A 23,814-nucleotide genomic window follows, 5' to 3' on the forward strand; every position below is an offset into this window, starting at 1 on the left:
CCTTGATATCATTATATAGTGTTTAGCCAAAGCCCATGGTTCCATCACTGTACAGTGTAATTACCTGCAGCCTTAATTGTCCACTAGTCTCTATACAAGATTTTAATTTTCATTGTGTGATTACCATAATACACTTGTATATCCTGATTTGTGCATTTTTTATTTTTGACTACTGTTACTAATATATTTCATATATTAAGCAATATTATTTAAAGTGGTGAGTAACACACACCTTTTCATAACCTTCAAACGCTACTGCAGCTGTGGTATCTATATATTACTATAGAAAACTTGTTTCACTTGCCTCCCTTGATTTAAGCCTTGCTTGCATGCCCACCTGTACCCTCAGAGTTAGGAAGGCTTACGTGAAGGACCACTTCATGGTATATTAAGTAACCCTGGGCGTAGTTTGCTAAGTAGCACTACGCCTAGCTACGCGAAGTGCAGTTCGCACTATGCGAGCTATGCGTAGCTACGCGAACTGCGTAGTGCACAGTGCAAAATGCTGTACGCACTGATTGCACAGTGCCAGATGCTTGTCCGCACTGTGCAAATGGTCGTTTTCTGCCGCTCAAGTAGATACTCGAGTAGCAGCTTTCACAACACGGACTTGTAGTTTCTCATTCCGAGAGGTCGCGAGAATACGGGACCACTCACAATGAGAAACCTGACCTCCCCGCGTTGAGAAGCTCGCGGGAGGTTTATATTCCACGGTTGTGATCGGCACCTTGATGTTGCTGATCGCGAATGAGTAAAAAGTCTCGCCGGGATGTCATTTTGCTTGCTCGCGGTCGCCAACTTGACGTTGAGGACCGCAAGCAAGCAAATAATTACTTAATCTTAAGCACTGGTTGAGCACTTAAGAGCAATTCAGTAAGACAGACTTTGCAAATGTGACCTGATGGCTTCACTTTCTAGTTTCCTGACTAGGCTGGACCTCTTGAAGAATACTGTCAACTTAAGTGACTACTTGAAAAGCAGCAACTTATGCCGCAGTTATAATTAAGTTGATGCTTTGGGCCAGTACTTGTGACTTAGGAAAAAGCTATTTGTCCATCTACAAATGAATACAGAAATAAGGAATAGGGTAGAAAATGTTTTATTGCAAAGGCAATTCCATTTTTCAGGACACCTTTCACAAATATCAAATTAGATTCAGTGTTCAAAAGTTCAAAATTAGCTTTATTCGATTTTGTTGTAAAATCATAAAAGCACATATTACATGATACAATCAAAAATCCCTAAAAAGTTAAAAAGTCATTAATATTTACACAAGTTAAAAAAGTCATATATAACAAAAGGTCGAATATTCTGAAATAATTCCGTAGATAAGGGAACAATACATTTTTAAAAACCTTTAAATTCATAGGGTTTTCATAAAACAATTTAAAAAGAAAGACACAAAATCTACATCCATTAATTATCCTCAATCACATAGTGTTCCTCAGGCCGATTACTGTTCTCAAGTAATAGGAAACTGCTTTTACCACATATTCTGTTTCCAATTGTTTCAGTTTGTGATAAGCGGCTCTGCATTCCCTGATTCCCCATTTTATGAAGATCGGCCTCAAGTATCTTTTTCTGGGATTCACGAAGAATTTGCAGAACAGGATACAATGAATGTTAGACTGAACGGATAAATCGTCACAAGGACACTTCTCTAGGGATTTAGACCAATCGTTACAATTTGGAAATGTTATCATACGAAAAAAGGTATCCACCCTGAGCCTAGTCAGCAGCATTCTCTTGAAAGGGCTAGGTTCCATCAGTAAGTAAGGTTGTATGCCAACATGTGTAATCAGTAAGTGGTTCTCCAAGGTGGTACATTTGTCTCTAATAGCGAGCCATCTTGCATTGTATAGGAATTTCAAAACCAATTTTTTAATCATACGTCTTGGAACTGATTCTAAACATGTCGGATTATCAAAATATTCTTTATGTCCTATGTCTAATGCCATAGTTTTAATATGATTTAACCACTTAATCTTAGTGACTCCATCTAGCTCTAAACAATAAGTAACTATGTCCCTGTTTAACTGGGTTTCCGGGGTTACGCATATTTTATGGCATAGAAACATTGGGGATGACCTGATCGTGTCCTCAATGAAGGGTATCCCCAGTTCGCTATGACCAAAATAAATAGGTAAAGATTTGGGGGCTGCAAGTAGATAGCGAATAAAGTTATTTTCAGAGCGTTGAATCTGCTTTGAGTTTGCAATCCCCCAAAGACCAGCCCCGTATGTTCCTGTAGGAATGCATTTGGCTTTGTAAATTTGGATGAGTTCCTTAACAGGTCTCCCGCCCAACTTCCTTGAAAAATTCATCAATGCACCATTGGCCCTACTAAAGGCCAATTTTCTAGCAAAGACTGCCTCTTTCCAGCTACCTCTGCTATCGAAGTTGACCCCCAGGTAGGAAAAACTGTTGGTGTTTTGGATCTTGTTATTTTCCAGGAAGATTGCCTTACTCGTTTTTTTTTTATAATTACATATCATTGAGTAAGTTTTAGAGACATTAATTAACAGCCCGCGAGAGCTCATATAGTCAGAAAATTTGGCCACAGCCCTTTGTAGGCCGATAAGTGTACGTGACATTATTGCGGCGTCGTCCGCATATAAGAGGATGGGGATAGGTGTTCTGCCAACGGCGGGGTAATCAAACTGAAAACCCTTAAGATGTTGACCCACGCCGTTGATATATAAGATGAAGAGAAAGGGTGCTAAGATGCACCCTTGTCTCACACCTCTCTTAATATTAAATTTATCAGAACATTCAACCCCCCACCCAAAGCGTACCCTGGCGCCTGCATCCCTATATATGAATGTGAGGATCTGCTGGTCAATACCCATATCACTCAATGTGGTCCATAGCAAGGAGTGGTCCACGCAGTCAAACGCGGAGCTCAAATCCACAAATGTAATAAAAAGGCTTTCTTTCTTGGCCTGAGTATACTTTGCAGTCAATAAGGCTAGATTTAGGCCCTGTTCAACCGTCCCCTTACCACTGCAAAATCCATATTGTAGATTTGAAATAATTTTGTTCTCCTCTGCCCATCCCTGTAGTCTGTTGAGAATTATTCTGCCCGCAACCTTCATTAAGGCGTCCAAAAGGGATATTGGTCGATAGCAGGCAGGGTTGTTTCTATCCCCTTTTTTGAAAATTGGTATTACAATAGCTTTCGGCCAGGTTGGAATGAAGCCCGAAGCATTTGCACAGTTCAAAACATTTGTTAAAAGGGGCGACCATAGGGGTAACTCTGTTTTATATAAATCAATTGGGACACCATCCGGTCCAGGTGCTTTCCCTGAAGCACTGTCCGTGATAGCCTTGAGAACCTCCGCATGGTCAAAAACAACCCCCAGTGAGAATGGTGCTAACTGCTCCTGATTATCTACAGCAATATTATTCTGAGTCACATTGGGATCCTTGTATAAATTGGAGAAATGTTCAACCCAGGTCTCTCCTGAGAGAGCTATGTCAATGATGTCCGTTTCTCTATCTGACAGAAAAGGAGCATTGACAGCTCTCCAGAAGGCTAAGTTATCTCTATTTAAACAGGCCTCATGGAGGTCCTGCCAAATTTCATTCTTTATCTCTTTTTTCCTTCTGGTGACGGCGTCCCGATATAATTTTCGTGTCTGCCTTACCAGTTCCATACATCTGGGTGTTTCGTGTAAAGCCGCCATTAAGTTCTGGTGCGCCTTTGAACATTTTTTGTCGAACCAGCCCTTTACTTTATGTTTTCGGGGTTTAGGTTCTCTAAATAAAAATTTTTTGATTTCGGTCGTGATTTCCCTGAAAGAATCCAGGACTTGGTGACTACTTGCTGATGTTGCTAGACAAATTTGCAAATGGTCCGAAACTCTAGTCGCCAATTTATTCATAACTACTTTTGGCTCCACCTTCGTCCATTTAATATAGTAGCCATTTGTACTTGCCAGTTCAATTGGAGTGGTATAAAAAACCTCAATAGATGGATCAGGTGTCTTATTTATTAGGCAAAATGAAATGGGATAATGGTCATAAAGGGCGACATCTAATGTTTCCCTGGCCCGCACCAGTGACCGTTGTCTAATGGATAAAAGGGTGAAATCAATTGTGGAGTTAACCCCTCTTCCATTAAAGGTGGGTTTAAACTCTACCGCTGGTGAGCAGTTTTCATTGATATAGCCCAGATCAAACTCATAAATCAAGGAGTTCATCAAGTCCCCCAACCTTGAATGAATGAAGTGGGTTGGTGTATCATCCCTACTCTCTGCCAGGACACAGGTGCCTGTAGCGTAGTTGGTGCATAGGGAACAATTAAAATCACCCACCCAGAGAGTGCAAGATCCCCGTCGCCTGTATTTTCTAATTCCCTTATAGATCTACGAAGACAAAAAATTATCCCTTCCCAGGTGGAGGCATTGGTATTATTGTAGAAATTTATAATAGGCATATTCTTTATACCTGGCCACCTTACTAATAGGATCTGATAGCACTCTGCCAAAATAAATTTGGAGACTGTGACCCCTGAGTCGTTAGAAATATAAATGCATAATCCCCCTTTATTTCTGCCACGATTGCTAATGATGGCTGGAGAATTAAAAGTTTTATATCCCAATAAATGGGTCTGATGGGCCGTCCAGGTTTCTTGAAAGCACAAAATTTTGTGTTTATCTATTATTTTGTGCCATTCCGGACGGTCCACTTTATCTTTTAATCCAGCCAGGTTCCATGACAAAAACCATTGTCCTTTATGGATAATCTTAGCATTAAAAACAGACTGTCCCAGACTAGAACCTGTATCGATTTGACCTCTTATCCTATTTACTTTGTCATTCGCGGTATTTATAGGCGTTTCCTTTGCCCACACTGTCTCCTCAGACCGACTGGAAAGTCAATCTACACCATCCAGAGAAGATAAAGGGGCAAAGCGGTTAGATGTGGTAAAATGGTAAAGAGGGCCCATCATGGGGCCAGCTTTCAAAAAACCTAAACTTAGTGGGTTTCCTACTAGGATCCTTGGGTAAAAGTAACTTAAATCTCTCGTAGATATGCCACCCTCGTAACCCTTTTGGAGCCAGTCTTTAATGCGGGTTGTTGCCCTATGATCCTTAAAATTAATAATCACAATATCCCCTTGTAAGTCCTTAATTCTTTGACCCACCCATCGCAATCTCCTAACATGTAAAATGTGGCCGTCAATGTTGGGGGGTAGAGGTCTATTGACACTTAGCCAGTGCACAACCTTATTCCTAAGATTCTGATGGCCTTCGTATTTTCCCTCTGGTAGCTCTGGTACCCCTGTAAGTACAATAACATAGGGTTCTGCCTCTGGCGGAATATTAATATGTTGGGGAGGCCCTTTTGGGATTTTATCCAGATGAGGTCTAATTTTATTTGTAGCTTCTACATGGCCCTTAGTTTTTCATTGCCCTCTGTTTCCTATGCCCCTGGGCTGTGCGGGCACAGGATCACTGATCGTGGCCTGTTTGACCGTGATGTTATCACATACAGAAGGCGGCAGCACTGTACGGTCTTCTTGGGTTGTTAGATTTGATACTACCTTGGGGGCGATAGGGATCGGGGCAGACTGATTGCCTGATAGGTCCTTAAGTAGATTTGCGTTGGCAATCCCCAAGTCTTGGATAGACCCCAATTGAGCTGTCATTCTTTTTACCCTTTCTACTAGCGGTAACAAAAGGGATTTAACCAATTGTTCTATGTTACATAGTAATTCTTGGTGATGTATCTTAGCTGAATCTTTTTCTTGGTCTGCTTTCAGTTCTACAGGGCCCTTAGTGTTTTTTGTAATATTAGGGCTTGTAACTACTTTTGGGATTTTAGCTCGACTTCCCTTTTGCTTGTTCCCACCACGCTTCCTTTTGGTTACGGGAAGTGGAATCACTGTGTTTGTGGTGGTCTTCTTAATCGTGGGAGTGTTGGGTGTCGCTGCTCTTCGCTCCTCAAAGGTAGTCTCTATTTGAGATCCTGTGCTGATGTCTATAGGATTGGATACCCTCCTCCCAGCCCGAGGTTCTGGTAGATCTACTAACAGTAAGGGAATACCAATGTCGCTTGAAGATTCAGTACTAGTGGCATGATGGGATGGGGTTGTAGCCGACTGAATGTGTCCTAAGGAACTACGTTTTTTTTGCATCTCAGTTGATAAGCGCCGCTCTGTAAGTATGATTTTGCGTTCTAAAACTGAGGCAGCCCTTATCATAAATTGTACTAAGGTCCCTTGGACGGACCCCACCCCCAGTGACGTCCTACTTGCTTTTGGTCTAGTGTTCATAATTTACTTGTATTTCAACAACTTAGTTAAACTAATGAAAATGAACAGTAGAACATAACAATGTAATGTAACAAACTTTCTCAGACCTTAAATGTATTGATCAAATACAACAAAGGCGAAAGGGGGGTGGCCCAGCCCAGCCTCGTCCTGCCCCGGACGGCCCCAGACGGGCCGCCCTTTGCCCAGGCTTAGCCCACGCGCGGACCCGCGACGCGGGGGCTGAGCTCAGGTTTAAAGCGCCTCCGGGCGTGAAAATCGCGGATGTCGGCCGCTAAGCAGTCTGGGAAGGGTAGTCCACTCGGCGGCCGCGGGATATGTAATAGCGGCAGCGGGAGGGGGGACCATCAGCAAGGAAGAACACGCAGTGAGTAGACCAGCAGTGCCCTCGTTATAGCCAAGAGCGCCCGCTCCACCGGGGCTGAGCTCAGGTTTAAAGCGCCTCCGGGCGCGAAAATCGCAGATGTCGGCCGCTAAACAGTCTGGGAAGGGAAGTCCACCTCCTCCACTCGGCGGCCGCGGGATGTGTAATAGCGGCGGCGGGAGGGGGGACCAGCAACAAGGAAGAACACACAGTGAGTAGACCAGCAGTTCCCTCGTGAAAGCCAAGAGTGATTAGCTTGCTTAAGATGCACTAGAACTGGTAGAATGTTGTAAATCTTAAATAATTTTAAAGAATCTTAGAATTTTAATGAAACGTCTAGAGTTGTTATGTCACTCAAAAGAGACAACGTAGTCGGTGGTAGTGCAACATTGAATGGGATGATTTTCTTCTATTGGGTGATTAAAAAAAGATACTTTAGGCAACTCAGTAAGTGTCTATTTAATCCCTTTGGTATGGTTTTATGTAGAAGTCACTCCAAACTAGAACATTAAGTGATAACTAGTCCATGAAATATTGGAGCCACTGAAATCCAGCGGCCTCTTTTTGCTTGCTTCAGTTCATTTTAGTTTCTCAAACCGCGTATCTCATGTCTCTTTGGATCGATTGTCCTCTCTTAAAAATAGATTAGAGATTCAGGTGATTGTGTATAAATTGCAGATTCAATAAGAGAATGTAATTGGAAGTTTAGGCACTTTAAATTTCCCATTTGCACAAATTGTTGACTTTTTTGAGAGGCACACGAATCACCAGGAAAGCATATCACAATTTATGAAATCCTATTTGCAATGTAATATCTTCCTGCTCCCATAATTACTCCTTTGGATTGTCCACCTATTGATGAGGTATATGACTGTGTTTATGCACGCTAGCACACGCATTTTTTCTCCACATGAAATTAAAAAAACATTCTTCTGTGTTAGTCTGCAACACCCTAATACTATAAGGACTTTCCCTTCTTAGAAACACACTCCTAAATTTAGAAGCACATTTCAGTGAGGGTAAATACAAAACGTTTTAATTATCCAGTTGTGTCTGTTGTACAAATTTACATTTGTACCTTCATAACAATCCCCTAATGTCCCATGTTCTATACCTACTCATAAACTAAAAGACGCAGCAAGCCAATCATTTCTAGCAGCTTTTCCCTTGAAGTAAGTGATATTTGCATATTCTAGACATAAATTCAACGCTTAGGAAATTGTTTCTACATTTTTATGAATGTTATATTTTTTTCTCTGTATGCATATTTATTTATAAAAAGAAGACATTCTGATGAAAACGTTTGGAACATCCTCTTAATCTAGAGCTATAAGTAATGCAGCTGATAAAAAGTTATTAGCTCTTGATTAAATGCTTTGAAATAAAAGTGCATGTCAGAATGATGGATTAGAGTAAGCTTGTTTGGCATAATTTATACAGATGACAGCATACGTCCCACTCAGATGATAGGCTGCTATTCCTTTCTCATATTTTTTTCCAAGACTTTTAATTTAAATCCCTTCCAAACTGCTAATCCAGTTGTTGTGACGAGATAATGGAAACACGCGGTTGAGGGAGCAGAAAAAGGACGTTAGCAGCTATATATTTACATCTGTTGTTTAATTATAGATTGCACTCAATCTGGGCAGGAAGGGCATATTTTTATAAAAGGCATTGGCATATAATATCAGTTTCAGGGGTGCAATAGGTGTTTGCACCCTTGCAGTTGGAGCCACAAATGCTTGCAAGGCTCTTTCTCCAATACAGGTCACACAATCACACATCTTGCAACAGCAGCGTCTATAAGGAACTGGCCCATTTGCAAGATGGCTTGGCCCCATGCAAATTAGGGAACACCTTTGACCCTGTGTGATATAGGAAGTAGCATAACGTTAGTGCCCCGCTTGAAGGCGTTTTGTGTGTAAAAAAGAAGGGATCTCAAGGACCAACCCAGATATCCTCCTGCGATGTATGACGATACAATGTGTTCTATTACAACGCAGTATGTTACATTGCGGTCCTGGCAACACAAGTCGTTACATCGTCTTGCGCTGGAGGGTGCTGGACTTAGGGACAGTGTGAATTACTATTCCAACTCCAGGCTACGCACAGTAGGTAAGGTGTTGGAATAGTAATTTACACTATTCCTTAGTCTAGAGCACCCTCCAGTGCAAGTCGATATAACGATTTGCGTAGTCAAAACTGCGATGTAACATACCGCATTGTAATTGATGCATGGTAAAGGGTGTTTCCCCCTCCTGCAGTTGGTGTATTCACACATTGTACAAGAAAGCGAGGGTGGTCATCCCTGAACCCTCTTTAAATTTGGATTGGTAAACCTGCAATTAAAGGCAGACGAGTAATTAAAACAAAAATGCTGGTCACTTGATAACAGGCTTTATCAATGCAAATGTGAGTAACCAGAATCTGAGTTTGGTAGACTAGTTTGACCCACATCAAGAGATGGAAAATCATTGACTATTGGGAAAGGCATATGCTTGTTAGGTTGACAATTCCTGAAAAAAGCATGTTGCTTGGGGTAATCTGGTAGTGCTTAGCAAATATAAAAACAAGAACATAATGGTTCTATATAAAAGATGTAGACTCAATTTCACAGCTCACTACAACAAGTGTTAGGTGAGAAAGCACTTTGTGGCTCAGTCACTTCTAGAAGATATGTGAATATTAATTGAGGCCCGAAGCTGTTCAAGGAAATTTAATCTATTCAAAAAGGTGCTTAACATTCCAGCCAATGTCTACCAAGATATTGTTAAATGATTTAATCAGGTGATTTGCATAATGCATCATCAAAGCAGCTGTTGATTTATGAAGGATAATGTGGCAGTTCAGTATGTCTATGGTGAAACCTTGCAAAAAGAAAAGTTAATTGATGAAACACTGAACACTCACCCCCACCTGGGCCTAAATCCATTCTTTGTTTTCTCACCACACCATCCTGGTTTGGACCCAGCCATATGCAAAATAGGCCTTGACCCTACTGCCCATAGGAACAGTCCAGCCCGAACTGCCAGACCAGGTCCTCGCTAGACAGGGAACAAGCATCCTAGGACCAGTTATGGGGTGTCACCCCTCATCAGCCCGGATAGCCTGAATCCAGTGGCATGGAGACCATGGGCTCCCATCTGGGCATCCTCATCCCACTTGGAGTGACAAATGCAAATTTAACAATTGATGGATGTAATACTGAACAATGTCAAACACTCAGCCCCAGTACAGAGATCTGGGACTAAATCCATCATTTTTTTGCTCACTACGCCACCCCAGTTTGAACTCAGCCATTTGCAAATCAGTCTTCACCCTGCTCTCCATGGGAAAAGTTCAGCCCAAACTGCCATGCCAGGTACATCCTTCCTTAGCCAGGATTGTCTGAATCCAGTGGCATAGCGAACACGGGACCCATGTCTGGGCATCCCAGGCCCACTTGAGGTGACAAATTCAAAAAGAACAATTGATGGGAACTTTCTAGCAATATTCATGCTTTATTAAAATACTGCAATGTTAACCTGTGGAGCCAATAATCTACAATGGGGAAAACAAAATTCACAGGGCATATAAAACATATTTTATAATGTCTCTTCTTATAGTTACATGGCAGCCCACCCCTGGGGCACCTAGGGGAGACATTGGGGTGACGTATATGTAACAATAAGGTAGATTATCCTGTGGAAGTACCTTTAATTCTAAATTCAAATTTGCATATAATTTACTTTTAAAGACAGTCTGCAAAGCAGTCTGCAAAGCAGGGCTGCTTTAAAAATGACAAGGGCAACACAGCAGTGCACCGTCCAGTGCAGAAAATTTACTGGGCCTCTAAATTTCCATACCTTATTATATACTAGGGCCTTATAGGTAGGTTGAATTCCAGGGGACTTTCAATGGCAATTGTAATTATACCTAATTACCATAGACCTTTTTGTTTATCCGAGCACTGGCCCTGGGCCTGGTTAGCAGAGCCTCGGGCACAGTCAAAGCCAGTTCCCATCAGCATCTGTGCAAGAAATAGGGGATGGGCAAGGGCAAAAAGGATGACTTTCTCACCCCAGCCACATGGAAATCAGTCTTGATCCTGCTCCCTATGGGAACAGTCCAGCCCGAACTGACAAGGCAGGTCCTCCCTGGATAGGACACAAGTATCCTAAGACTGGTGTTGGGGTATCACCCCTCAGCAGCCATGATACCCTGAATCCAGTGGCATGGGGAGCATGGACCTATGTCTGGGCATCCTCATCCCACTTGGGGTGACGAATGCAAATAATTGAGGGGTGGAATGCTGGACATAGTGAAACCTTTTCAACAAGTGAGCCTGTACACCACAAAACGTCACATCAGAGTATCTCATTGGGAATTGAGGAACTTGTTTGACCTAATGACAGGCCCTGATGCTCTCAAGAGGATGCATCCACAGGGAGTAGAAGAAGAAATGTCTATTACATTGCCCTTCACACAGTGGCTTACGTTTTAAAATCGGAGCCTGCTTGGGCTTCCTTTCCACCAAAGGAAGCCCCAATGAGTTGAGGTCCACAATGCTGTTATGTAAGCATCAAATAACAAATGTATAATATTTTTTATTTAGGGAAGAAAACTGAAATAAATCATATAATTAATTTTAGCTGAAGAAAAAGTCTAAATCAGTTGCAAGTGCTTTTCCATTAGGAGGCAGGAATGCCGAAGTCAAAGTAAGATGTGGATGAATAGCCCAGTCCCTTTTATCAAACACTTATGGAGAATAGGGAAAAGCTCATCTATTAAAATGTGCTATTCAGCTAAACTGAACAGATAGCCAAAAAACTTAAAATTACAATGAATTGATGCACATATCTGGACAAATTGCTACCAAAGATAATCCGCACCACCTGGTAATAACTGGATAAATGCAGGCTCAAAGAAGTTGCTGTTTCGCCAGAATAAATTAGGGTGTGGTATGCCATTTGAAGGCAATGCGATAATAAAGGGGATGATGGATGGAGCGTTTGAGCAAATCAAACACTCACCCCCAGTCAACTGATCTTTGGTATCGCTTTGTTCGCCCTAAGTTGGCAGGGTATGCCCAGATGGTCCCTTGCTCACTTTGCCACTGGATTCAAGCTAGCCTGGCTGATGACAGCTGATTAGCCAGAAACCGGTCACAGGATGCTTGTTTCCGGTCCAGGGAAGACATGGCTTGGCAGTTTGTGCTGGACTGTTCCCGTGGGGCAAAGGATCAGACTGATTTGCATATGGCCATGTCTGAACTGTGGTGGTGGTGGAGTGAGCTAAAGAATGATGATGGATGATGGATTAAACCCAGATCAGTTGACTGGGGGTGGGTGTTTGATTTGTTCAAGCGCTCCGTCCATCACCCCCTTTGGTGTCGATTTGAAGGCAATAGCAGTTCACTGTGGGTTGTACCTTTTAAAGGTAGCAGGCCGAGCAAACATGTACCCTGTTTCATAGTTTTACATGTGGAATTTTCTGCCCTGACTGCAGAGATAGGAATATCCTATCATTTTATGTGTGGAGTTCTTTTTCCCCAACTGCAGTCTCGGCAGTCATAAACGTAGTATGTGCTTGTAGTTTTTGAATGCCAAAAAATATGTTTTGAGAATCAGGCCTTACATTTCTGGGGGTTTTCTATGCTTCATCTAGTGAAGTTGAATTTCTTCTTCCAGATGGGGTTACATACTGGCATTTACTGCGCAGTACGTGATATACCATGTTTTGATCTAGATGCCAGCAAAGCCTTTGTAATGTTAAGGTAGCATGGTTATATTTATTTCATCCTTTAATGAGTCTGACTGTTGTGTGCAGGACTCTGGTGACTCTCAGTGGGCCTAGTTAGATGTGTGGACTGCTGAGGAGCAACACGTTTGCCGCTATCCAAGTGGGAGTTGAAACTAGATTGGACATTTTAATGTGAAGTCTGATTTGGATTTTCAGTTTGCAGAATATGGATAGCTTGTAGAAAAAGGCCTGGCTTATGTCAGTTGTGAGTCTGAAGCATAGTTTGGTATTAACAAGTTATCAGACGATGCCAACAGATGTGCTGTGGTGTGACAGTAGTGAAGTCTTTCCATCTATTTTAATGTTAATTAATAAGTACTGAACCAGAGGTTGATTGTTTCTGTCGGAAATGAGGAAGTACTCTATTATACCAAGTCTCAGATACTGTCTGGCATTGGTTCTCCTGATGTATATGGTTAACACTACTAGTGAACTCCCTAGTCTATTCTAGGACTTATGTATATCACAATGGCACTGCTTTCTAAAGAAAACAAACCTGCAGATGGAGTGATACAAGCCAAACAAACCTAGTTAATACATGCCTTGTAGTAGCTACACTGTGTTACTGTGTTACCTGGTGCAAGACCAGGTAATGGTTATTATGAACACTTCACCAGGCAGCACACGGAAGAGGGACAGTAAACCACTTTGATTTTAATTTTAACTGTAACATATGGTACCGTTTATGGTGTTTAGTCAATTGAAAATTTTTATTTGTTGTACCCTAGGGAGCAGAGTTTGTTGTATGCACATATGCTCTTCTATTGCTTTTGAATGTAATATTTCACTCAGGTGTTAGATATGATTGTATGATCCTGTTCTACTGAAAGCTCTATAGCTCTGTGAAGCACTCTGATACCTTAACGGCTACGTTTGCACTCAAAATAAATAAAAATAAATAAATAAAAAACAAAAATCTAGTTTTTCTCGAGGGGTAAGAATACATTTTGCTTTAGTCTGTTTACACACAATGCTAGAATTAACTGGTGCACATATGGCATTTTAAGTAAAGATATGTTCTTCTAAATACATTAAAGGGGTTGTATCAATAAACATGGTGTACACCAATGACGGCGTGCTGTCAACAATAAGGTTGACGAGTGTCATGTAAAAATCAGTCTACAATGTTTAATCAATATCCTTTCTTCCACCATAGTACCACATGATGATAAATAAGTACCAGTAACGAATGCTTGCCTTTTTTGCTGGAAGGTCATATGATGTAGGGTACCCCATAAAACCATGCAATGTCCTAAATCAAGATATATAGATTAATAGTAGTAGTTCTACCATAGGATGGTATCTGTCTAACTTTGGCACCAGAGTGAGTATTTTCCTGTGTTACTGGGCAATTCCACCAGAGATCAACTCATTCTTTTTTTATTTCACTAAGTGACTAAGAGAGGCTGTAGCACAGTCTTTATAATCTCCCATTGTCTCTCTCTGTTTGCTCTGTTTGCCAGTAGGTAGTAATTCAAACACAATTCACGTATACTCCAGTATGCAAAATATACTAATTAATAAAGGGATTTAAAAACATCCAATAGCAAAATACATGTCCAGTGCATTTTTAGAACTAGTTGCAATAACCTAATGGTTTCACATTTCCACTTTCGATAGAACATTAAACATTAGAACAAACCCTTGGTGTTTGCAAGGTTCATCTATTTTGACTATCTAAAGTAATGAGTTATATCAGAATATCTAATTTCCAAATGATGATCATTTGTTTCAATGTTTAATCTTGCATACAATTTCCAATAGTATTTCGAGATGGCTGTTACATTTCTATGATTTAATCATGAATTGAAATGGGACATGTGCGGCTGTCTTTAGATCATGACTGATTGAGACGTACCAAGAGTAGTTTATTGAAAGAATATAACCTATCAATTCAAAGATGTTTGAGTCTACCTCAAGCAAGATTATTGCTTATGCTTTTCATGTAGGATTAGACTAAGTTCATGGTACTAATGTTGTGCTTTTTAATGCTGTACATTGTACGTCTTAATTGCATGCACTACATCACACTAAAAATTCACTTCTTGTCTAATCCTGCATGACTCCCTGATATGGGACTGGAAATTTAATTGAATGCAGAGGCTCTTTCTGTTAGCAATTAATGAGTTTCATAAAGTTTTTCATGCAATCATTCGTTATATTTTAGAATCCTTGCCCTGTACTTAGTCACGTAGCTGGAGAACCAAGTTGCAAGAAAAATTGCGTTAGAAAATATGGACCTAATTGAGCAATCTTAAAAGAATATTTTATCACCTCTTTGATGCATACAAGGCGGAGGAGAGCAGTTACAAATTAAACATGGCAATGTGTACACTTATGAAGTGTCTACCCTAACAAAAATGCTAAAATGGTAGTTCAAATATAGAGCTTGAAAAACAAATCTTCTAATTTTGCACTTTTTTAGGTGCTTTCGTCATAAACATTTTCAAAAGAGGAACACAAAAAAAGCAACTCAAGAAAATACATTTACAACAGCATAGACCTGTAGCTGCAAATACTAGGTTTATTTTCCACAGAGGGATTTCAAATTGCCTCAAATAGCTAAGAGAGCGATGTTTGACATCGCTTGGAACCTGCAGTGGAAAAGTCCACATTATTTAGAACTGCCCGTCTTCAGTTTTTTTTTGCCAATTCTCAACAATCCACTTCCAATCTTCAGCTTATTCTATGAATGAGCTACGCATGGGAAATGTGATAGTAAGCCAAGCACAACATAGTCTCACCTTTTTTAGCTCACATACATTGACCTGATACCTAGCCACTCATCTGTCATTTTGAGGCTTCGCTCGAGTCTCTGCAGACCAAGGCAAGTCTTAACCTGGTGACAAAGCAACAGTGAAAAATAGTTTTCCAGTGTTGCTATGTAACACCAGTAAATAACTTCATCTATAATCCAGTATTTTCAGTAATGACTATATATGAAAGTCATATACAACAAAAGGATTATAACTGAGTCTCAACTTATGAGATCACAACAGCAAGGGTTTTGTGAAATACCAGAAAACCTGCATAATGGTAGTGTTTAGCACAGAGGTGGCCAAAGTGTTGGGTGTGCACCCCACTAGTGGGGCGGTGGCTTCATCCTAATGGAGGGCATGCTTCCACATGCAAGAAACTCTCCACCTTAAATTGATGTGTGGAAAAGCAACAAGCACAAATGCCTATAGAAACATGCCCAATACAAGTGTAACACATTATTATGGCGAAAGGATTATCAGCGTCATTGTGTGGATTAGATTTGCCTTAAATTATTTTTGCTAAGAAGTTGTGTGGCAATACGGTCTGCAAGAGGTGAGCAATGCAACAGAGTAGTGCAGGAGTCCACAGAGCAAAGAAGTACACATGTCCAGAGAGAGGGAACACTGGATGATAGGTTGCTACCAGAGCAGTGTTGTATTAGTGTATCAAGCATTTCCAAGCAAAGAAACATAAACATGGAAGAAAATTAATAAAAGCTAAAATCTTTGTACTCTGAAATGTGCACTGAAAACAGCAAATACAATATAAAAATTCATCAAGTGAATGGTGGTGCAAATGGTTTTAATGCAAAATAGATACAAAGTTCCTGTGTTAAAAGCGCCATCGATGATTTGTACACAAATCATTCTTGCCGTACTATGTCATTGATCATCCAGAACCCCCATAGCAGTGGAAAAAAACAGCATTTTTCCTCTGAGGAAGGTTGTAACTCCAAAAGAAGATGCAGCAGGTGCCATGAGGGATGGAGCACTGAAGGAGACTGAAGGGATCATTTTTTTAGGACACTGTAGAGATGGGGTGCTACTAAAATGTATAGGCTCAGGGAACTGCGTCAAGAGTAGCTGTGCGCTTCAGAACTCTGTAGGGATGTCACACTCTAGGAGCATTGAGTGAGGTAAGCATGGGGTAACCAGCCTGCCCAGTTTCCCATATCAAATGTTACAGTCCATGTTCTGACTTTGCATTCTGAAAGTTGTAGGCTGTTGTAATCCTGATTTTATATTGTGATATACATCTGAGAATGCAAAGAAAAAGTCTGAACTGCAGAAGCAGGTGACACATAGCCCTGGGTCTTGGCAGGTATGGGTAAGGAATCCCTCCAGGAGCCTGGAGGGAGTAAATGCTGCAGAATCGTAGCAAAAGGTTCAGCTGCAAGAGCCTCGAATGATGGAATTCTACAGACCTAAGGATGTGGGTGTTGTTGCAGAAATAGAAACGGCTAATTATAAAAATTGAAGAGATAGGTGGACGGGCTATACAAGCTAGGAAGAACTGATGCAGGAGTCCGCAGTGAGACAGCAGTACAGGAGCTAGGATAATGAAACATAAAATGTCTAATTCCTGGCCCACTCGTACCCCAGTATAACCCCAGAGTGAAAACATCTGCATAATCTTCTTCATCCTATAAACGTAGTGTACTCCCTAAAAGTAATTCCCACACACGTTAGCTCGAAAGAGGCTCTCAAATCATACAGATTTTGCTCAGGGAGGGGCTCAGCAATACAAAGTTTGAAGACCCCTGCTTCTGCATGGAAAGCTAGGCTCTTTTTTTATTACGAAGCGCTACTATAAACATGTGCACTCATGGCAACATATGAAATAATGGTTACAAATTAAGGCATACACCTACAATTCCCTATAACAGGCGACTTCTGTGTAGCTCCAGTACTTCACACAACCAATAGACGTGGGTGCACATAAAGTCTGAACAAAAAAACATGCAAGTAAGTATGAGATCATGCTGACTAACGACACACTGCTGGTTTTAGAAGAGTGCAGCATGGGGTATCATGCCAGCCGTTACATAATCACTCTGTGCAGCCAATGTATCCCTCTTCACCACCAGCGGAGCACTGCACTGTATCATTGCCCTCATCACCAGTGTTCCAGGTTTACCATGGCTTTATCCCAAGTCGTTGAAAATGCCAACTGTCTCTACTGATCTACTATCTATCACTTTCACCGAATTAGCTGAAATGGTACTTCAACCCCAAAGGTAAATTGATAGCTTAGCTTGGGGTTAGTTGTCATGCCACCTGAGACTTATCTAGGTGTCGTCCTATCTAAAGCCTCAACAATCATTAAGGCAACTTTATCTGTCCAGTGACATTGCCGGAATTACACAATAGGGTAGTGAAACAATTCACATGCCATTTTCATAACCATAGCGAATGATGCATGTCTGCCGTGTTTGATCCTCTCTACTGGGACTGCCAACCACGGTGTTGAAGAGTGCTGTGATAGGGCGGTACATTACACAGCGGGTCCGTATTTACTTTGAAAGTGTCCTTGAACCCACCATTGTACGGAATAGGGCCAGTTCTGTTGAGAAAGTAGCATCTGAAAGGAGCAATTTTTGTTCTCTGGCTCGTCTGGTAAATAAAGAATTTCACTAATTTCCGAAAACTGATATTCAATGCGCAACATAATGGCAGTATATAGATTTCCAGGAGTTAGATGAAAAAAATAAAAAGGAAAACCCTTTCAAAAGTAAGCATAAGTCTGGAACTCTAAAGCACATGAATTAAACATACATCTTCACAATCTTCAAAGTGTTGCACTGTTCGGGTCAATGCACATGTCCAATATTGCATTTCTCTAAGACATCTGATGCCTTTAGCAAAATCTATGCTACTTTAACCATTGTAAGTTTGCAAATGTACAACATGGGGCAGCGGTAGGGAGCGCTGAAATCAGAATAGGCAATGATAAATACAATGCTGCACAGCAGATAGTGGCAGCTTGGAATGCTAGATTACTGCACCACCCAGTATAGTCACAGATACCTTTCATATTAACACCGTTGCCCACCTCAAATGGCCAGCTGCCAAATGGTCATGAATCATACATTCTAAAGCACAGGGAATGAGTTAACACAAAGTATTTGGCATCATGCCCACTTTAAAAAACAACTTCAAGCTTACTAATAAAGTTCAATATTGATAAAGTGTTCTTTTTTATTTCGACTTTTTCAATCTTGAGAATGTTACAAGCAGATGCAACCAACGCTTTTCGCCCCAGACAAAAGCTTGGTCAGGGCATCAGAAGCCTGGAAACATTGTGACTTACCAACGCGTAGGGGTAAAAGTGTCCCATACAGAGCTCGCAGAGCAGCTTGGAAGAAGACAGAAGAAAATACATTGATGCTGTCTGTACTCATTACACTGGGATTTTTGTCTCTTGAATTAAATATCTGTATGTAGAAACCAAAATACGTATGACCTGTTCATCGCGGCAGGCCTTCTAAAATATTGAGTGAAAATAAACACTACTGGAACCAGACTTCTGATGCCCTGAAGAAGCCCTTGTCTGGGGCAAAACCCGCTGGTTGCGTCTGCTTGTAACATTCTCAATATTGAAAAAGAAGAAATAAAAAGAACAATTTATCAATATTGGACTTCAATAATCGTGGAGTTTTTTTGACAGTGGGCTTGATGTCAAATACCTTGTGTTAACTCATGTGTTGCCTCTCATTCCCGTTGCTCTGGCTATGTACCAGCTGCGCACACTGCACACAATATATATCTAAGTTTCTTGAGTATTAATTGTGGACTTTTACCGATCTATAGGCTTTGGCTTCAGAGGGGTAATGCACTTGTGGAAAAAGAACATTTTAGCAGGCAGGGGAAAATCTGTATTTGAAAGCATCATGTAATCATGGGTAAAGGATGTGCATGTTCCATTCCCCACTGTTAAATAACACAAGTGTGCAACCCCTTCACGTTTGCTTTTTGTGCACAAACAACATTTTAAAGATGCATCAACTCGAAATCGAGGTAGAATAGATGCCTCCATGTTCATCATATATATCATCTATGTGTGGTATTTCCATCGCATTATTTTCTGCTGCTGTGCTCTCTGTTAGGAAACTGTTTGTAAAGGCTACTAGAAAGACATTTCATTAAGCCGGCATTTTGCTTACTAACAGCACTTAAACATATGTTACCTTGTGGACTGTTTGATCTGATCTGTTTTTTTATTGTTTGTTTTCTTAACTAGTGAAAAAGTCCATAGATTTTAAATCTAGAGGATTTAAGTTGTTTCCAGGGAAAGACATCAGCAGCAAGTTTTCTATCTGTGAGTGCACTCCTTTTTTTCGTTACTTGTTCTAGCTTAATGGTGAACTTTGTGATGTGAGTGTGTATTGTGCTATGTTCCCTTTTTACAAATCGTAAAATAAGATTTGCTTCTAAAACACGATTTTTCATTTTATGATAGTTTGCATGGTGGTTTTATACATTTATGAAAGAAACAGACAGTGCAAATTGTTGAGAACTGCAAGAAATGACAGGCAAATAGCATTACTTTCGAAATGGTAAAAAAGAGTGGAGTTTGTGAGGCTTCCCACTACATTCCATAGTGAATATATCTGAGATTTTGGTGAAAGTCTATATTTTAAATAATTTGGATCTGTGTCATGAGATGAGAGTTGGTATAGCAATCACATGTTATACAAGCTTGCGCATTTTGCTGTTCCTTGCTGCCACATCTACTCATTGCATGATTTCATTTCTTCACAAGTATAAATGCATGACTTTTTTCTAAATAGATATATTTTTGTTATGATGGCAATAGCCCTAATGTTGATTTAGCTTTTTAAGCATAAGCTGTACATCACGTTGTTAAATGTGGCACTTTGCATGAGATTACAATGAATTGTAGGTTCGGTATTCTGCTTGTTTGAAATGACAGTCAATTAAATCCTTTTGTTCAATTGGAGACATCAAAATTTAAAGTCCATAAAATTGTCAAATGCATATTATAGATCGAAAAAAGCAAACACAACAGTTATGAACTAAAATTGGTTCACATTAAAATAAAAACACAATATGTCACATTTGCTAGGTTTGTCTTACCATGCAGAAAGGATTTAAGACTGTCAGCTGTTTACTTGCTCAATAACGTGTACCAAAAAAGCAGACACTGACGTCCTGAAATAGCTGTCAGTGCTCCGTGACACACATCTTCCACCTACCCTGCACAGCATCACCACTACCTCAGACAACTGGTTCTGCTGACTTAAACTTAAAAATTAGAGGGATTCCATTTTGCTTAGTCAGAACAACGAGAAAATACATGTATACACTCACTATACAAGGTACTCAGTACTTAATCAGACATAATCAGGGACACTAGAATTATGGATGAATCATACATCTAATTATTTTGCAGTGTTTGGTTCATTTTGTAACAAAGGAATGGAAATTACACACCATTTTGAAGCATGATTGTCACACATTAATACATGAACTATTCCAGTGTCACATAAAATACAAAGATAAAAAAATATATATTTTTCAGCCAACCCCATTCAAAATGTTTTTCACAAGAAAATGATTACCATGTAGGGAATGACAAAAATATATTTTTTGCATTATTAATCGTGTCCTTTTTAATGTAAGTAGTAAAATATCTTCTTTAAAACAAATTATGTATTTATCAAGAAATACGCCTACATCAGACTCATGTAATACAGAAAAGGAGTGCCTATTTTATTCTGTGCAGCCTAGTTACGTTTTGAAACTAGTCATGAGTTTTCGTGTATCATGTCTTAATGATAGAGGATACAGGGAGCACATATATGCATTACGTCATTTCAGAACAATAATGTAAATCGCATATGCATAATGCAATATGTACATCTTACTTGGATGTACTACTATGAAGCATCAAAACTAAAACAAGAAGTTACTTTTTTAAATTTCTTCTAAGCTAGCAACACCCTTTTGAGATAGATCTCGCACTCAGAACAGTGTCTGTTGTATATTTTCCTGAATAATGAAAAGCTTTTCTTCACGAGAAAGATGGAATCTTTTTCGACACATTGTTCGAATAAGTATGTAATGGGGTTTCCATGCTACAAACAACATTCTCTCCCTGGTCCAAGCACTTGGGACTCTATGTCTGCACAGTCGTCACACCTTTAGCAACCAATTATTAACATAATGCAGCAATCAACTCGCAAATGACTAATTAGTGTTTAGAAAGGTGCTGTCACTGTTTTCATCTACGTGTTCTACATTTTTCTGAAACGTTGATCCGTTGTTTGTCAAAATCTGCAAATCATGCAGCAAAAGAAAGACATTCTTGCAAATGCAGCAAATCCATATTTCACACAAAATGCTGCAGCAAAATCTAATTATTCATTGGGCCTTTGAAATACTTTTTAAAAATACTTTTTAAAAAATGGTGAACTTGAAGATATCTAAATAAATGTTAAGCGTTCATTTACAAGGGTCTAATAGACATATTGTTTGCTAAATTAATGTGGATAAACACATTGTTTGGGCAGATTATGTGGTGTCATTGTATAGCAATATATTAGAAATAGTATTGTGGGTTTTGATTTAATTCTGCATGTCCTTTTTAAATAATATATCCACTAGAGGGTGTTACACCACAATATCACAGTTTTAATGTAAACCTGCATAAATAGTTACTCCATAATTTCGATTAAAAAATAAATAGATGTAAATAGATGAGGAGGTAAACATAGCTAATCTATACTTCTCTATATATGTTCATCTTGATGACATGTTTGTATTCAATATCGTGGAGAAGAGATCAGTGCTAGTAAATATTAGTGCTGTTTTAACTTTGCAGCAGTTTTATAATAAAAAAAGTTAGCAACATGTTTGTGTCAAATAATTTAACAAAGAAACTACTTGACAAGACATATCTAGACATCACTGAAAATATCTGACCTATTAAAGCACCATCTACGTTTAGGCATTCTCAAAGTCTGGAGATCTTTGAGTCGTTAACTTGTCTTTTTTCTGGACATTGACCATAAAGATGTCAAAAAAGTGGTTATTGTGAAATTACTGGGAAACCTAAATGCATCCCGGATTAGTTTGCTTTATAAGAGACTGGTAGTCATACAAACAGTTTTCAAGAGAAATAACAGTTAATACTCAAATAACAGAGAGACAAGGCTGAAGTCAAACAGATAGGATAGATCACTGAGGACATAGGTTACTTTAACAAAAAATTTCTCTGACATAATAGGATTTTAGTTTCTTTGAAGGTAATACAATGCATTGTAGTAAATAAGGTTGATGAGAGTGAGGGCCAAACCCTGTTACACTGCTGGAGAAGGCCTAATTCCTATGGTATTTGTACTCTAATGTTGGATGGGGACTCTGGGGAAGGGATTTGGCATTCCTCGAACATTGTTCAAGACCATAGATTATCTGATTTCCAAATAGAGGGGACCAGAATTGTTAAGAACTTTGTGGGTGATGTAGGCCACTTTACATTGAATTCTTGCCTAATCTTGGAGGCATTGTAGGGAACAAAGGATAGGGGAGATGTGGTTAAATTTGTTGTGACCTTTGACAAAGTGAGTAGCTGCATAAAGTAGTATTCTTAAGAGTAATAAATGAGATTTCGGGAGACCAGAAGGATTGGTTCCAATAATCTAGTCTAGAGAGGACCATAGCATGGATTAAGTGCTTTAACCCCTTGGGCGCGGTCGCAATTCTGCGCCTGTGCAGCAGAATTGCGAGTGGGCGGGTTTATGATGGCCCCCAGCCATCATCAGCACACGAGCCCCGTGATGCATGACGGCTGGGGGACGTCATCAGCATCGAAGGGGTTAAATCCTGCTCTGGCATGAATTGCCTAATGGCTCATTGTAATTTCAGCAATTTGTTTCTGAACGTGTAGAGGGTAGTAGAGGAAAAATTCTAGATATTTATCTCTAGCCACAGTAGCCTGTGTGCAGTCCAAGGGAAAACAGGACTCTAAACAAACGTGGATGGGAATATTTGAGTTCTTTGGCTACATCATTAAGAACTCGGTTTATGTAGGGTTGACTTTTAAGCGATAGTTTTTTATCCATTTCTGGACCATCTCCAGGGCGATTGTGAGTACAATGACATAATTTGGGGAAGAAATAATCAGATATATCTGAGTACCATAAGCATATTAGCGATACAGAATTTTCAAGCTTCTCAGAATCCGTTCAGTTCAGAAATACTTTATTCAGCCATTAATAAAAGTAAACAATTAAGACACATTAAAACTTTACAGGACAGTTTAAACACTGAGAGAGAATTCACTTGTCCAATGCAGAGAACCTATCAAACATATATTACATGTACTACAATTAATTCAGGGAACATTTTAAAAAGTCAAGCAACAAAAATGTGTACATTAATAAGAATTATTTCCAGTGGTTCTATTTATAGATTGAATGAGGATTGAAATAAGGTCGAACCCTGAGGAACTACTAGTAACCCCTTCCACACGGGGCTAATTCCCGTCATGCTGCACAGTAGAGCTGTGCTCACGAGGAGCTGGACTCGTCATGACTCCGCCCACTCCTTTAGAATGCCTGCACAGGTGGGGAATTCACTGTGCGTGGGAGGGGCCGCAGCAGCATGACGAG

At 40.0% G+C, this 23,814-nt stretch overlaps 1 protein-coding gene across 1 annotated transcript in view; it reads left to right on the forward strand.

The window, feature by feature from the left end:
• Positions 1-23,814, forward strand: part of CSMD3 (CUB and Sushi multiple domains 3) — a 3,006,114-nt gene that overhangs the window by 1,179,900 nt on the left and 1,802,400 nt on the right. Inside the window, exon 8 of the mRNA XM_078686868.1 lies at positions 19,422-19,499. Within this exon, the coding sequence (XP_078542994.1) occupies positions 19,422-19,499 (78 nt within the window). The remainder of the gene's footprint in view (positions 1-19,421; positions 19,500-23,814) is intronic.

The sequence above is a fragment of the Lissotriton helveticus genome, chromosome 4_1 (assembly GCF_964261635.1).
Source record: "Lissotriton helveticus chromosome 4_1, aLisHel1.1, whole genome shotgun sequence".
In the NCBI taxonomy this organism is placed as follows: Eukaryota; Metazoa; Chordata; class Amphibia; order Caudata; family Salamandridae; genus Lissotriton; species Lissotriton helveticus.